The 16,936-nt window shown below is 41.7% G+C and overlaps 1 protein-coding gene across 10 annotated transcripts in view; it reads right to left on the bottom strand.

Moving 5' to 3' along the window:
• Positions 1-16,936, bottom strand: part of map2k5 (mitogen-activated protein kinase kinase 5) — a 275,892-nt gene that overhangs the window by 210,262 nt on the left and 48,694 nt on the right. For all 10 annotated transcript variants that reach the window (XM_041174736.1, XM_041174728.1, XM_041174729.1 and 7 more), the window contains 2 exons: positions 12,546-12,586; positions 862-929 (listed from right to left, as the gene is read on the bottom strand). In XM_041174736.1, the coding sequence (XP_041030670.1) occupies positions 862-929; positions 12,546-12,586 (109 nt within the window). The remainder of the gene's footprint in view (positions 1-861; positions 930-12,545; positions 12,587-16,936) is intronic.

The following is a 16,936-nucleotide window of genomic DNA, read 5'->3' as shown; positions in this document are numbered from 1 at the left end:
TCAGGAAAAAGGCAAAGTATTCTTTAATTGTATCCGTATAGATGTCCCTTCCCCAGCACTCTAAAAACAAATAATAATTTTCAAAAAGCAGACCCCTCTAGGCTCAGTTGGGAAGGTAACTGCATAATGCGAAACTTAGTCACACAGGCTCGATTGCTCTGAGGTGTTGAAGTAAAATATCTCAGTAAGGGTAGTAGCAGAGATATTATAATTGGCCTCAGGGTCTGAAGAAGATAAACATCAGCTAGGTTTCTTGCCCCTGACTGCTCTCCCATGACCCCTGCTGGAATGTGTACTTGCCATGTGTGAACAGGACAAGCTCACCAGCGACACTGTCTACAGTTGACTAGCCCAATAACCACCACCACTAAGGCTTACCTAAGAAGATGCCAACGTGGGCAAGATGCTAGATATATCAAGATACTACAATACATACCCATGAAACTATACTCCTGTAACAAGGACAGGAGGGTAGAGGAAAATCAGTTGGAAAATAAAACAATTATCAAATTTTAATGCAGAATTTATTAAATAATGTGCACTTCTCTAATTTGAGATTGAAATTCATCTAAATATTTTAAAAATCTTAAATACATCAACACCGATCTTGCAATTTAGAAAACAAAATGCTGAATTTTCTGTAATTTAATGAGTAGCAGTTATGAGATGACAGAAGCAATGATAAATATTAATTCCAACATCATTTGCCTTTTATAATTGTCTTCTTCTCATTTTTGTCAAGAATTCCCAGCAGAAACACTTCTAAAATTATATAGTATAACAGTTTTGAATCTAGTACCATTAGTTATCATGCAGAGAACATATCTCATAAGCCGTTTTGATTCTGCTCTTGACTCTTACCTATTGTTCGGCAGGCCTTCTGTGACTGCTGGGCAGCTATTATTAGAGGACCCTGCCCGTGTATTTACCTGCAGGCAGATAAAGGAGTTTTTATCAGTCATTCATGGGCTGAGGACAGCAGTCTAATTAACCTGTAATTTACCATAGATTTCTCATTTCCATCTGAAGGTTAATTGGCTTGTTGCTAGGCATGTGGACAGTTGCGTACTCTATTTGTACATGACGTTAGTACACTAAACCACACAGTCTTTTTAGAGATAAGAATAAGCATTACTTAATGCTGCTGTTCTAGGATAGAAACCATTGAAAAAAGATATATTAAAAACAATATCAAAATGTTTTAAACAGACATTTTTGCTTCATATTTTGCAAAATGCTCTATTCATATGTTACATTTATAGGGTTTCCTTTCATGTTGGCCACCAGCTTTGTATGGATCTGCTACTGACATGGCTGCTAGAGGCAATGGCAAAATTTATACTATAAATCTCACATTTGAGGATCGTTAGAGGTTGCGATTACCACAAAGTGACCTCCAGCGGTGTCAGAAGGCAATGCCACCTATTCCGTAAAACTAAACATTGGATAACTACACTCGGTTTTCAGCCCCAGAAGTCAATTACCCTTGAATTTGCACCACCTCCGCCGCCCCACCTCCATCTAGTGCCCATGACTATCACCTGCCCGACCATAGGTAAATGAAGAATCCGCATACAAGCACACATCCTGGCACACCAGTGTTCCAATAAGCTATACCAGCTTGCTCCACTTCCTTTGTTTCTTTTTTATTCAAGTTAAAGTAACGTGTTTATGCACACACAAATCACAGCACAGCAATGAAAGTGAAATTTAAATCACATTAGGAAGTATTGGCAGACAAAGGTAAACCGAAAGACTGATTTATACCAGTATGAGACTCGCGAAAAAATTTAAAGTTCAAATAATTAAAATTACAATCATTTAATGCAATCAGATCATTTAAATTAATCACAATTAGTTTTGAAATTGATTTGGATATGATCATTCACACCTATAGAGTACTGCTGAGATTGCATCAGGCAGAACAATAACTAACATCCACAAGTTAGATAACTAGGTTTCTAGAAGCCATTCTGATAGATTTTTGAAAAGTAAATATCACTGTAACGTGAAATGTCTATAAAGGACTTCAAACAAGTGTTACTATATACTTCTGAATCACTGAAGCAACAAAGATTCACTCTTCACTGATTATGCTTGTTTTTTTAATACATTTTTATTCACACATGACTTTTAGTCACAGCACAAAATATAATTTTGACATTACTGGGCCATGACTCCAGGCTTCTACAGGTCCGAAGGAAACTGGTTAACACCAGTATTAGGGTCGTCACCTTTTACCAGTGAAAGAGGGCAGGGACAGGGAAATAGGTTTTAAAATTGTCTCACGGTAAATTAGTTCTGATGTGTAGACTCATCATCAAATTGGTATGAAGGGTATATTTACTACAATAATAAAAACAGAAAATGTTGGAAACACACAGGACAGTCAGCATCTGCGAAATAGATTGGTTCTTGCATTTCAAGTGTTTATCCTTCATCTGATGAATTGCAGCTTTCTTTCTATACTTCAATGCTATTTCAGTTCATCACCACCCTGCCGGTGATAAATTTTACTGAAAAACTTTGGAGATTTTTCAGCTGAAGGGACAGTTAAAAATTGGTTCAATTTTGATATTAATATCAGGTGGAAAAGTCTGGAAAAAATGGATACAAAAACTACCAGAAAACTGAACTTCAACTGTACAAGTTACATTAAAAATAAATACAGCCTGTTCAAAAGAACAAAAAAAGACAGATGGTTACACAAAACCTCAGTTACAGAATTATCCGCAAAAAGCAACAAAAAATTAAAGAACAAATTTTTGTTAATCTTAAAAATAAAATCTTTGAAATAACTCTAATTGCAATGTGTAACATTTTTAATGTCTAGAACTTAAATGTTGCTGAAAAAAGAGACATGTTGTCGTAACGTTTCGTCTTGCACTCAAGAGGGCAAATGCAAAAATGCCAAATTTCAAATGATCACAGCAACTTATACCCCACAGAGAAAAGAGGTGCTGATTGATTGACAAGTTGACTCTGATTGGCCAAGGATTTACCATGGAGAAAGAAACGGGAAACTATAGGCTCCCAAGTCCCCAGGTATTTCAAAAAAGGCACAAGGCTTGAACACGTTCCTTTGCACAACTCTGCGAATGAATGTATGCCGCTTCTAGCAAGCATAAATGAGCCATGTTATGGAAATAAGGGGCCGCCCATTTAATGCAGATGAGGAGAAATTTTTTCTCTCAGAGGGTCGAGAGTCTTTGGAACTTGCTTCCTCAAAAAGTGACGGAAGCAGAGTTTTTGAATATTTTTAAGGCAGGGATAGATAGATTATTGATAAGCAAGGAGGTTAAAGGTTATAGGGGGTAGGTGGGAATGTGGAGATGAGGTTACAATCAGGTCAGCCATGATTTGTTAAATTACAGGCCAGGCTCGAGGGGCCAAGTGGCCTAATCCTGCTCCTAATTTGTATGTTTGTATGTAAGTTCAACTGATTATCTAAAATGGTTGTTAGTGTAACTATTAGTGCACTCAGGATTTTTCAGCAAGAGCTGCCTAATCGCAGAATCACAGCTAACTGTAAATGTTTTGTTTAGGCACAAGCAATGGGCTGGTTGAATACAGTTTGTACTCTGCCAATTACGATTAGCCAGAGGAACATGTTGTTTATTTCGGTCACCAATTGTCAGGATGTATGGCCAACGTATCTGGCATCACAATGGACCTGAAGCAGACCCAGAGACTTCAAAAAGTGCAAGAGGGAGCGAGGCTTCAACAGACCTGGGGGCTTCAAAAAGCATGAGAGGGGGCAAGATTTCCAGCGGACTCGATGCTGGAGGTGGAGCTCAGTCTATGGACTGCCCACATTCAGAGAAAATCAAGTGTGATATCACAGAGAACCAGTAAGTGATTGAATGGTGAGCATTTTGCTTGTTTTTCTACTTTATCTTTTTAAAGAACTGGTACAATTTATTGGTAGTTGTAAAGTTTTATTAGTAATAAGGTTTTTGTAGCAGCTACAGTAAAGCTTATTGAGAGTAGCAGGGTTAATTAATTAAAATGTAAAAAATTAATTAACATATAATAAAATGGCAGAACGGATGATGTGTTGCGACTACAGAATGTGGGAGCTCCTGGAAACCAATGTGATCCAGGACAAACACATCTGCAATATGTGTCTGTGGCTTGAGTAGCTTTGGTTCAGAGTCATTGAGCTGGAGGCTGAGCTGCAGACACTGCAATGCATCAGGGAGGGGAAAGTTACCTGGACACTTTGTGCCAGGAGGCGGTCACACCTCTTAGGTAAGGCAGATCATTAGAGGTGGTCACTGGTCAGGGATAGGAAAGTGTGACTGTGAGTCAGGCAGGTAAGGGGATCCAGCAGGTAATGATGGAGGAGCTTCAGCTTAACTTTGTTCAACAGGTACTTCTTACCTGTGTGGAAGAGAGAAAGGGCTGCAAGGTGGATGAGTGGGCTAGCATACATAGAGGATTGGTTAACAGTTAGGAAGCAGACAGTAGGCATAAATGGGACTTTTTCCAAGTTGGCAGGTAGTGAACAGTGGAGTACCAAAGTGTCAGTGCTGAGACCTCAGCTATTTACAATCTATATTAATACTTAGATGAAGCGACAAAGGATAATTTTTCTAAGTTTGCTGATGATACAAAGCTAAATGGAAAGGTAAGCTATGGGGACCACAGAGAGAGGCTGCAAAAAGATATAGACAGGTTAAGAGAGTGGGCAGCAAGATGGCAGGTGGATTATAATTTAGGGGAGTGTGAAGTTAATCACTTTGGTCGAAAGAATAGAAGAGCTGAATATTTTTGTAAAAGGTGGGAAACTTGTAAGCGTTGATGTTCAAAGAGACTTGGGTGTGCTCATACAAAGAACACAAAAAGTTAACATGCCAGTACAGCAAGCAATTAGGAAGGCAAATGGCATGCTGGCCTTTACTGCAAGGGGATTGGGATACAGGAATAAAGAAGTCTTGCTAGAGTCGTACAGGGTTTTGGTGATGCCACACCTGGAGTAGTGTGTGCAGTTTTGGTCTCCACATTTAAGAAAAAGGAGGCAGTACAGCAATGGTTCACTAAGTTAGTCCATACGATGAGGGGTTGTCCTATGAGGAGAAGCTGAGCAATTTGGGTCTATTTTTTCTGGAGTTAAGAAGAATGAGAGGCAATCTCATTGAAACATGCATGATTCTGAAGGGGTTTGATAGGGCTGATTCTGAGATTGTTTCCACGAGTAGGGGAATCTAAAACACGGGGGCACAGTTTCAGGATAAGAGGCCAATTTAGGGCTGAGATGAGGGAAAAATACTTCACTTAAAGATTTACGAATCTTTAGAATTCCCTGCCCCAGGGGGTTCTGGATGTTCCATCGTTAGATACATTTAAGGCTGGAATAGGCAGATTTTTGGACAGATTTCAGGGAAACAAGGGATATGGGGAACAGGCAGGAAAGTGGAGTTGAAGTCTAGGATCAGCCATGATCATACTGAATGGCGAGCAAGCTCGACGGGCCATATGGCCTACTCCTGCTCCTATTTCATGCTCTTATAATTCATACATGACATTGCTCAATTGTGTTGTAGGCAGAATGTCTCTTTAGACTGACAGCAGCACTCCATTAGTGGAAAATACCACTCACATCACCAGTGCATAGTAGCAGTATGAAATGGCTTGCTTAACCTGTTGTTCAAATTTTTGAGATACTTTGCCTTTCAAAGGGTAATTTGAGGTGGACCAGCCACTTTTCAGGTTCGAAAGTGGTGGCCTTTGGCCCATTTGCAAGATTCTGTGATACACAGCAAACAACATTCTGATCAGCATAGCCATTATCCTGCAAGATAGCTTTGATGTGGTCTATTTTGGTGTCGAACTTGCAAGGTGAGAAAATAACTCGGAGTCTATTTACAAGGTTGCTAACAAGGCCAATCTTATAGTGCATGGAGCTATACGAATCCCAGCGTGTATATTGATTGGTGAAAATAGACTGGTGGTAGACAGTAGTGGAGAACCCATTAGCGGATTTCTCAACTAGCATGCCGAGGAACAGGAAAACATTAGACAGTTCCATCTCAAAAGTGAACTGGAGCATGGAATGGAACGTATTAAAGGTATGCAAGAAAATCCTTACTTGCGACATACATTCATATGCAGGGGCCCGTTCACTGCAAACAAAAAGGTATATGTTCAAGCCTTGCGCCTTTTTGGAATTACCTGGAAGTATAGGTTCTAGGATAGGAACTAAAGGTTCCCCATTGCTTTCTCCATGGCAACACCTCAGCCAGAGTTGACTTGCCAACCAATCAGCACACCTTTCCTCCTGTGGTGTAAATTGTTGTGATTGTTTCAAATTTGGCATTCATGCATTTGTCCTGATGAGTGCAAGGCGAAAAGCTTTGACTCCCCTTTTCAGCAATATTCAATCTTTATATTATTTCAGCCATTTGACTTAACTGGTCTATGCCAGTGTTTCTACTTCACACAAGCCTCTTCCCACCTTACTTCATCTTACCCCATCAACAGGTCTTCTATTTCTTTTTTCCCCCTCAAAAAATTTCATTCTCAAATATTTCAGTGCTATTTGTTTCAATTACTCCATGTGGTAGTGGATTACACCTTTGCACCACACTCTTATATTCACAGCCCCTAGTCTTGGGCTCCTATACAAGTGAAACTATCTTCTCTACGTCTAATCTATCAAATCTCTTCATAATTTTAAAAACTATCAGGTCACCTCTTAGTCTTCTCTTTGCCACAGAGAAGGCACCCAGCCTGTTCAATCTGCCCTGAAATTTACATCTTCATGTAAAACTGGCTGCAAACAGTTTTTTCTTTAATTTGCTTTCAAACACACAACAATGACGCACATCTTAATCAAGTTGTGCTATGACATCACTTTTGCATGACAGAATTGCAGGTCCATGGGTCTGCTAATATTTCTTTCCCTGGAAAAAGCTCCCTAAAAATGGTCTGATGCTTTTTCCATTAAAGTGTTCCTTTTTGTTTTTATATTCATTTTTATATATTTGCAGATGTTTGCTCCTTAACCAACATCACTAAAATACTTATCGTTTATCTGTTTGAGATCAGACACCATGTCATGTACTTTAGAGCAAAAGCTGAGCTTTAAACTGTATAATCTATGCATTTCCGAGATCACTTTTATTGTACCTCATTACTGTGTGCGCCTCTAAAGCCCTTACACATACCTTTGTTACATTCAGCCTGACTACTCCAGAACTTTCCTTTCCCTTCCTCCATTCTCCATCTTCCAAAAACTCCAAAGCCCTATTACGTATCCAACACCTCAGTCCTAAAGCACCTGTTCACCCAACACCCTGTTCTAACTGACCTACACTGGCTCCCCATCTCCCAACACACTCAATTCAAAACCCTTGTCCTCATTTATAAATGCTTCATGGACTTGCCCCATCCACTCAATCTTCACTAGCTCTACATGCCCCCACCCATTCTAAATCTGGCCTGTGTTAAATCCCTCCTTTCCCTTCAATCCACCATTGGTTCCTGAGTCTTCAGTCACTTCAGCACTATGCTTGGAATACACTTTCAAAATCTGTCTACTTCTGTCTCTGCCTTTCAAAATTTCCTCCAAACTCTTCTGCTTGTCTAGTCTTCAGTTCCCCCTCCTAATGTCATATTTACTGACTTGACATACTTTTATAAAAAAAACATAGCTATGAAATGAGTTTGAGCTCTCTTTAAAACAGAAAAGACACTATATGAAGCTTATATTATTCTGAACATAGGGGCCAGAATTTTACGGTCAGCGTGCAGGCTCGGTGGAAGCGGGTGGGCAGGGGCAGTAGGGAAGCCAACAGCAGCAACAGGTAGAAGGGGCGGGAGTTCAGTGTCCGCCGGGTTCAATGGTGACCTGGTGGCCGATTCAGAAGTGTCCACGGCAGCCATGCTAAAGTTGCCAGTGAAGCAGGCACACCTCCTCATGGAGCTCATTACTGGTGTACATGGCAGGCAGGAGGACAGGTCGGTAGGGGACTTGGCCCCTCGTTTTTCTAATGAGTATCGCACTGCCCTCCTGGAGGTGGCAACACAGAGAGAGATCCTTGTGCCAGGAACGGGAGGAGGAGACCCCACCCCCCATCACCAAAAATGCAAGGGAGGAAGCGGCACCCAGGGTGAGTTCCCATGATGTGGTGAGGCGCACATGGGTGCAGTGTTGTAAGCGGCTCAATGGTCTCCTGTGATTGGGACAGGTGAGTACCATGTAGGCATGGGTCACTTAGCACAGCAGTTAGGAGCTGCCGCCCGCGCTTGTGCCCCCACCCCCACCCCCTTGGATCTCTGCAGTCGTAGAGTGTGAGTGGTTAATGTCAATGAGGCAGCATCTGGACAAGGGGGTGAGCCCTGGCTGCTAGGAATGAGTGTCTTGCGGCTCCAGCGTCACGAATCAGCTAAGCCCTGCGAGGTATTCTCAGGTGGGGTTGGCCAGGCTGTAATGGTAATGCAGGTACAGGGTGGACTAATCAATGCTCCTCTATCCCCTCAGGAGAAGACATTCCATGACAATGCCGGAGGTTGCGGACTGGCAGAGGACCGCCCCACCTAACTAGTTATGAGCAGGAGGCCCTGGAGCTGGAGAGGTGCCATGCATCTAGGTCAACCAGCCACAGTGAGGTTGGGGTGCCACAGGGAGGTAAGAGTGCAGTGCACTGAGGTCAGAATGCCTGTAATAGCAACCATTCCACTGTAGTCTCCATATTGATGTGAGCCTTGAACGTGGAATCCCCATTGATAATGGAAAGATGAAAGCACCCTGATCTGGTTGCCAGGCATGCACAGTAACAATGTAATGATTTCAACTAATGACATGTCCTTGTTCTTGCTTTCAGGCACACCAGCAACCCATCAGGGTGGGGAGCCTGAAGGTCCACCACTGACCCCAGAGGACAGCAACCATGGAAACGCACCTGCATCACACCCTCTCAGCCAAGCAGGCACCAGCGCAGATACCAGCGCCTTAGTGGGCATTACATCAGCGGTTAGTATGTCGGTGCACATCGGTGAGGGGACTTCACATTCACTTGAGGTGCAGGCGGAGGCAGAGTGTGCCCGGGGCGCCAGCAGTCGGAGGACGGCTGGGGATCAGGGACATGCTCAGTCAATGGTGAGCAGGGAGGTCCAAAGCAACTTCACGTTTGCGCACAAGTCGCTTGTCTCTGCGGGCACCTCTCAGGGTTCTCCGGATGATGGCAGCAGCCCCTCCGCCCCTCTGCCAGTGACTGTGGCATCTGAAGAGGCTGCGCAACTGGGGAAGATACCAGCCACGGCACTGGCCGCTCCCTCCCAGGCAGGGCCAGCACAGGCTCCATGGGCCAGAGGATGCCTGTCAAGCCATCGAGGCCACAGGACAACAGAATGAGCAGGCTGCTTCCAATGTCAGTGCCAGCGGAGAGGGGAGCACTCAGATGTAGCACCCGCAAGCGAAAACTTAAAGCATCTTAAGCACAACACGGGCTTATCACTGGTGATATTTTATTCCCCAAGTTTTACATTAAATATTATTTGGTGTGATGGATAATGCCTTTCAATTTAATTTGTATTACGTATGCCAGACACCACAGCATTAAATGTGTTTCTGTTCAACAAGCCTCTGGGTGCTTCATTAGTTCTGCAGGTGCAGGGTAACCCATGATGTTATGAGTGACTTATTTGTCATTGAACTTTATTGAAATGGCACGTAGTGCATGTTGTTCACCAAGCAAATGTTTCTGTCAGGTATAGAGTATGGAGCCTGCAGCCCTGGCATGTGGAGTTGGTTCATCTTTGGTAGGCTAGCTGAAGGACAGTTGGATCAAAGCCTCCCGGGTGTCCCGGTTGCTCAGGTCCAGCGTCTATCCCTTCAGCGTTCTCCTGACCGTGCTCGTCCTCGGACTCACTACTGGGCTCATCGTCTGTTGCCAGAGCAGCTGCGTCAAGATCTTGTTCCTCCACTGTGTCACCCCTTTCCAGCGCCAGATTGTGGAGAGCACAGCATGCAACTACTATCAGTGACGCATGATCTGGGGGGTGGGTATTACAGTGCATGTCTGAACAGTCCAGGCATCGGAAGCACATCTTGAGAAGACTGATGATTCTCTCTACCACTGCCCTTGTGCAGGCATGGTTCCTATTGTGCTGCTGTCGGCCTCTGTTCATGGATGGCGGAGAGGTGTCATGAACAGCCGTTTGACGGGATAGCCCTTGTCACCCAGCAGTCATCCATCCAGCCGGGCTGGAGCACTGAAGAGCCTCGGCTCCTGGGAGTGTCAAAGGATGTAGGCATCGTGGGAGCTGCCTGGGTACCTTGCACAGACTTACAGAATCTGCATCCTGTCTGCATTATCTGCATTCACGGAGTGGAATCCCTTCCTGTTGATGATGGCATCCGGCTCGCCCACTGGCGCCTTGATGGCCACATGTGTGCAATCAATTGTACCCTGCATGCGGGGGAATCCAGCAATCACTGCAAAGCCTCTGGCTCGCTCTGCCTGGCTGGCCTTGTTCATGCAATAGTGAATGAAAGTCAATGTACGCCTGAACAGAGTGTCTGTCACCAGCTTGACACAACTGTGGACAGCTGATTGGGAGGCTCCACAAAGATCATCCACCGACCCCTAGAAAGAGCCGGAGGTATAGATGTTGAGGGCCACTGTGACCTTCAGCGCCACTGGCATGGGGTGTCCACCCACACGGTCGGAGCTGATCTCAGGGCCGATCATCTGACAGATGGAGGTCACCATCTCCCTTGAGAGGCAAAGCTTCCTTCAGCACTGCATACCTCATACATATTGAGGTAACTGCATTGCTGCCTGTAAACCCTGGCTGCAGGATAGTGGCTTCCTCTGCGGCCCCTTCCATCTTGAACTTCCTGTTGGCCTTGCACCCCTTGTGCCTGCACATAACCTCCCACAGGTCACTCCCCTGGAGGCTGAATAGGGACACCAGGCCTCCTCCCCCTTTTGGCTCTCTCTTCCTCCTCAGAGGAGGTGCCTCCAGCAGAGACCACAATCCCTATTCCCAGGGTAAGGGAAGGCTGTCTGATACATGGAAGGACCCAAGTGGTATGAGTCCTCCAGAGTCCTGAACTGAAGACTCATATTTCTGTCACAGCAGCTCTGAAGAGGAATGAAGATGTCCTGTTCACTCAAGCATCCATCAACAACTTAGTGCAAACAACTCACATTAGCAAGCCCACTCACCCCTCTTATCCCTCCCATGCATGAGGTTTATGAAAATGTGGCCTATCTGCCTGCCCATTGCAACTGTGCAATGCCATGAAAATCACACAGCTACGTAAACTCCCAGACAATTGGTGCCTCAAGGGCCTTAACTGGCCCGTTAATTAATGACAGGCGCACCTCCATTTTCAACGCGTGCCTAACTAGCGAAATATTGCAGGAGTGCGCTGTGACGTCGGGATGCACACCTGATGTCATCGCATGTCATATTACACTTGGGCATGTCGGGCGTGCGCCCGCATGCCTAACATAAAATTCTGGCCAGGGACATTTTTCCCCCCAGTGGATGGGCTAAAACGGATGGAGGCGATGGGGAAGAAACAAAAAACACCGGTAGGCTCAGTCTAAATGGTTCTTAATCAGTCATACAGCAGTAATAAAAGAGACCTGGTTAATCACCTGGCCAACATTTGGCCATATTGAGCACAGAAATTAGAGTATAGCAAAAAAACAAAATGTTTGGCCATCCATCTTTTCCCTCCTAAGTCGTTCCTACCAACTCTTGCTTAGATATGGCTCCAGGCACTCCTGTCTCTAACCAAAGAGACACAGAGTGCCTAGGTAGAGAGTGTCTGCAGGCTCTTTACTATAGATAGCATTAGACTTGTGCCAATGTCTATCTTCACCAGATGTCCCCACACACTTTCTAAAATCTATTGCTGAATAGTGATCAAGAGTCAGAATCCTGACTGATTCTTTTTCCATGTGTAGTACAGAGACACTGAGGCCAGTTTTGGCACTCAAAATCAATGTTTAAAATAAACTAGGAAGGAAAAAAGCATATTTTATTTCATGCTAATTTTAGCTCTGTCCTATCCATTTGCAACTTGTTTCCTCTTCATGCATTTAAACAGTAAAAGTGAAAGCATAGCATCTTCCTCCCTCCTGTTCTCTCCATATCTCAATATTTCTTGTGGATCACAGGCGCAACAGGTAATGAAGATTGACTCTGGTACATTTTGCCTGAAAGCTGAGAAATTGTTTTATTTCCTTCGGAACTGTGAAGGTTCATATAATGAGTATAATTTTTTAATCATATCACTTTCAGTCCCTCATTAAAATGTACATTACAAAAATTTAACCACCTTTTAATATAAAAAATTAAAAATGATAACCTATTTTGTAACTCTAATTGCTTCAATGGAAATAAGACAAGAATTCACAGCTGTGTGATTAAATCATGGGAAATATTCCCCACTTTGTATAACAAGAGACCCCCTGCTTGTCAGAGTTTGAAGAGCTAAGGTTTTCAGATGACATTTCAATAACTGGAACACAGCATTACAAATCCATTCCCAACTTTACTGAAACAATTATTGAAATTATTACCTTCAGGCCATGTATGTTCCGTTTCCCAGGTGGCTTGCAGGCTGAAACAGTAATTGACTAAATTGCAGAACACATCAGGGCCATTTACAAATTTGTTAAAAATGAATCATTTGAAAGAAATGAGACTGACACCAAAATTAGCAGCTGAAAATGATGGAAAAGGGGCACCAAAGCCTGTACAGGGAATTTTTTTAAAAAGATGTGATTCCATCTTACAATACTGAACACTGAAAAATTGATATAGTGTATAAAAATATAAAGTATAACATGCAAATAAAGATTAAAGGATGATTACAAGCACAAAGAGCCAGTTCATTTCAACCTTCAGTTCTTAACATTTTGTACCATAAGAAAAGCAGGCTAACCTTAACACGTGGACGAATAATATACTTAACTACAGAGTCCATTGCTGGGGTTAATAAATTGTAAGTAAATAAGTAAAAATGAGTAAAATTTAAAATGCTATTAAATAGAAAAGTTTATTTTGTTTTGCTTGAGCAGTGAGTGGACACTTTTCAGTTACATTTCATAGGCAACAAAAGAATTAATAAAAAATTGTGAAGAATTATGATCTATTTTGGTTCTTTGTTTACAAGCTATTTTAAATTGAGTTCTAATGGCATACGGTTTTGGGTTGAGGGAGGAAAGGCATGACCCAGGTGAGTTATTGAACACAGCACTGAAGCAACTGAAGTATAAGTAGAGATGTACCCATTAACACAAGGCATTTCAACAAAAGTGTAATTTCAACTGTTATATATTTCACTCCCTAACTCTGCTGGACGCAGCAACATTTCTGAAGTACCAACGTGGTAATTGCTCATTGTTTAAACAAGGGTATTTGAGGGAAAAGGATCAAAAAATGTTAAAAATTAAAGGCTAACTTATGATTCTTGGTAAACAGGATACTAAGTAAGAGTCCTTTAAAGGAAAAGACAAAGCAATGTTCCTTTAACTGATAATATTTACAAGAAAGTATTTGTTCCTGCTGAAATATATGTTGTGTGCTGTGGTTTGATCTCATTGCAGAAATACAATGCCATAAATGGTATGTTAAAGGACGTGTCAATCTTGATTGATTGTCTCACCAAGACAAATTCGATTTTCTTCACCTTCCCCCAGATGATTGTTTGCTTCACTCTCGTGGCATACCAAGTGATATAGTTAATTCAAAATTCAGCAATTTTTAATTAGAAAATATATTTCACATAGGTTTTGAATTTGTTTTTAAAGATAACCTTGTATTCAGTACCTGCTCTGTGCTGTTAGCTCATCTGAGCCAGTGCTGTGGTCAAGGTGGTACAACTGGATTCAGTGCTCCGGAATAGAGCGGAGAAAAAAATACTAGCCACAATTTATGTGTCTGGTGGTCACCATCCAGTCACTTCTGTTGGAAATGTACATGTGGCCATCAAGTAGGATCAGGATTTGGCTTGCTGGGCAAGGTACCAGCACTCACAGAACCATTCTGTGGTGAGAAGGCAATACCTTCAGGAGAGGAAGGAAAAAAAATCTAGCAAAGATATTGAAAACAGAAAATATCTGTTGCATAAAGGGTATCTATTACAAGAAAAACCTGTAAGATTCCAAGGTCATCTTGTTACAAAAAATATAGAGATGCTTTAGGAATATTTCCAAGCAAGTATTTATGACCTTGTGCCTCAACTATTAATAAGAATGAACATACCCTGTTCAATGTTGAAGACTCTCCATTGTAGCATTGAGTTGAAAGCACAATAAAGTTCTCTAAATTTAGAGTTTAGGTTTGGCTATTAAGTCCAAAAACCTTGATTACTGAACCAAGAACTAAAACATTTTAAAAGCTTGCTGGTCGGCTCATTCTCTCTTCCTGTATCTGTATAGAAAATGGAACTCTCTATTCCTAAGCACACAATCCCAAAATGGGTTTTAACGTTTCTTGATCTGGGCACCTAGATGGCACACTGAATGCAAAAAGCCCTCATTCTTGGTGGAGGGTCATAACTATAAAGGGACAATCAGTACGCTTAATAGATTAGAAATATAAAATTAATCTTTGAAGCACATTTTATCTAAAATGCCGAAACAATATTGGTATAAGCCATTCTTTTGCAATTATTACATATTTTTAATTAAACTATTAAAAATGTGTTTCATTTTAAAGTTATTAACTTATTAGTTCATAAAAAAGATATTGATGAATGCATAAAGCTGAAGTGTCTCAAATGAAACATGATATTTTAATGAAAGTCTATTTTTTTTAAACATAATCAGAAGTTGTATTGTTCATTTTATCCCAGAACTATTTTGGTTGTTTTGGTGTTGTCTTGATACGAACAACAAACAAGGAGCAAAAGTAGACCATTTAGCCCCTTGAGCCTGTTTCACCGTTTAATAAGATCATAGCTGATCTGATAGTAACCTGAAATCTGCATCTCACTTACCCTCGATAACATATCGCCCCCTTTTAACCAAGAAACTATTCACCTCTGCCTTAAAAATATTCAAAGACTCTGCTTCCACCACTTTTTCAGGAAGAGTTCCAAAGGCTCTCGACCCTCTGAGTGAAAAAATTGCGCCTCACCTCTGTTTTAAATGGGTGACCCCTTATTTTTAAACAGTGACCCCTTGTTCTAGATTCTCCCACATGAGGAAACATCCTCTCCACATTCACCCTGTCAAGACCCCTCAGGATCTTATATGTTTCAATCAAGTCACCTCTTATTCTTCTAAACTCCAGCGGATACAAGCCTAACCTGTCCAACCTTTCCTCATTAGACAATTCAAGACCATCCATTCCAGGTATTAGTCTGGTAAACCTTCTCTGAATTGGTTCCAACGCATTTACATCCTTCCTTAAATAAGGTGACCAGTACTGTACACAGTACTCCAAATGTGGTCTCACCAGTGTCCTGTACAGCTGAAGCATAACCTCCCTACTTTTGTATTCAATTCCCCTCAGAATAAATGATAACATTCTATTAGCTTTCCTAATTACTTGCTGTACCTGCATACTAGTCTTTTGTGATTCATGCACTAGGAGGCCCAGATTCCTCTGCACCTCAGAGCTCTGCAGTCTCTCACCATTTAGATAATATAATTCTCTTCTATTGTTCCTGCCAAAATAGACAATTTCACATTTTCCCACATTATACTCCATTTGCCAAATCTTTGCGCACTCACTTAACCTGTTTATATCTTTTTGTAGCTTCCTTATGCCCTCTTCACAACTTACTTTCCTACCTATCCTGTGTCATCAGCAAATCTGGCAATCACCCCATCCATCCCTTCATCCAAGTCATTTATATGAATTGTAAACAGTTGAGGCCCCAGCACTGATCCCTCTGGCATACCATTCGTCACATCTTGTCAACCTGAAAAAGACCCATTTTATGCCTTTTCTCTTATGCCCGTTAGCCAGCCAATCTTCTATCCATGTCAATATGTTACCCCCTATACCATGAGCTTTTATTTTCCGCAATAACCTTTGATGTGGCACTTTATCAAATGCCTTCTGGAAATCTAAGTACAATACATCCACCGGTTCCCCATTATCCATAGGATATGCTACTTCCTCAAAGAACTCTAATTAATTTCTTTGGTTTAAAATTTAAAATTTAAAAAACACTTGAAAAGAGAAAATGGCTTGATTTTCAGAATGACAACACGTATGAAAGATTGTAGCCCTCCAGATTTGGAAATAATTGATGCCTTTTCTTAAAAAAAGGTAGCACCGAAGAGGTTTAAAAACTGTAAAACTGCTTTACAATAAATGATTCACAAATAATTCCTAAAAGTCAAAGCATTGAGTTAACCAAAATAAGCATGCATGGAATTGGGAGTAGCTGTTTGACTTGGATTGCTAAATGGTTGGGATTTCGAAGATCATGGGTAGGGATAGAATACACATTAATTGGAGGGATGTGACCAGTGGTGTTCTTCAGGGATATGTTTTGGGGCCTCAACTTTTAACTATATTTATTAATGTCTTGGATGAAGGAATAGAAAGTTGTATATCCAAATTTGCAGATGACACAAATTATGAAGACAGGAAGTACTGCAAATGCGTGCAGGAAGTTGCAAGGGGGCATATAGAAAGAGTGAGAGAGTGGAAAAATCTATGGCAAATTATGTTCAACGTGGCTAAGTGCAAGGTCATCTCCTAATTGATGAGGAGCTATGAACTGTAGAAGTGCAAAGAGATTTGGGAATCCAAGTACACAAATCATCAAAAGTCAGTAGACAGGCACAAAATTCAATCAAAAAGCCTAAAGGAATATCCCCTAAGTAAGGAATGGATGCTTCAGTTGTACACAGTTAGACTCAATCTGAAATATTATGGACTGTTTAGAACACTGCAAATTTTCCAGAAGGATACCGTGGCTTAAACAATCAAATTATGAGGACATGCA

The sequence above is a fragment of the Carcharodon carcharias genome, chromosome 26, assembly GCF_017639515.1.
Source record: "Carcharodon carcharias isolate sCarCar2 chromosome 26, sCarCar2.pri, whole genome shotgun sequence".
Taxonomy (NCBI): Eukaryota; Metazoa; Chordata; class Chondrichthyes; order Lamniformes; family Lamnidae; genus Carcharodon; species Carcharodon carcharias.
This window is presented reverse-complemented; position numbering and strand designations above follow the sequence as displayed.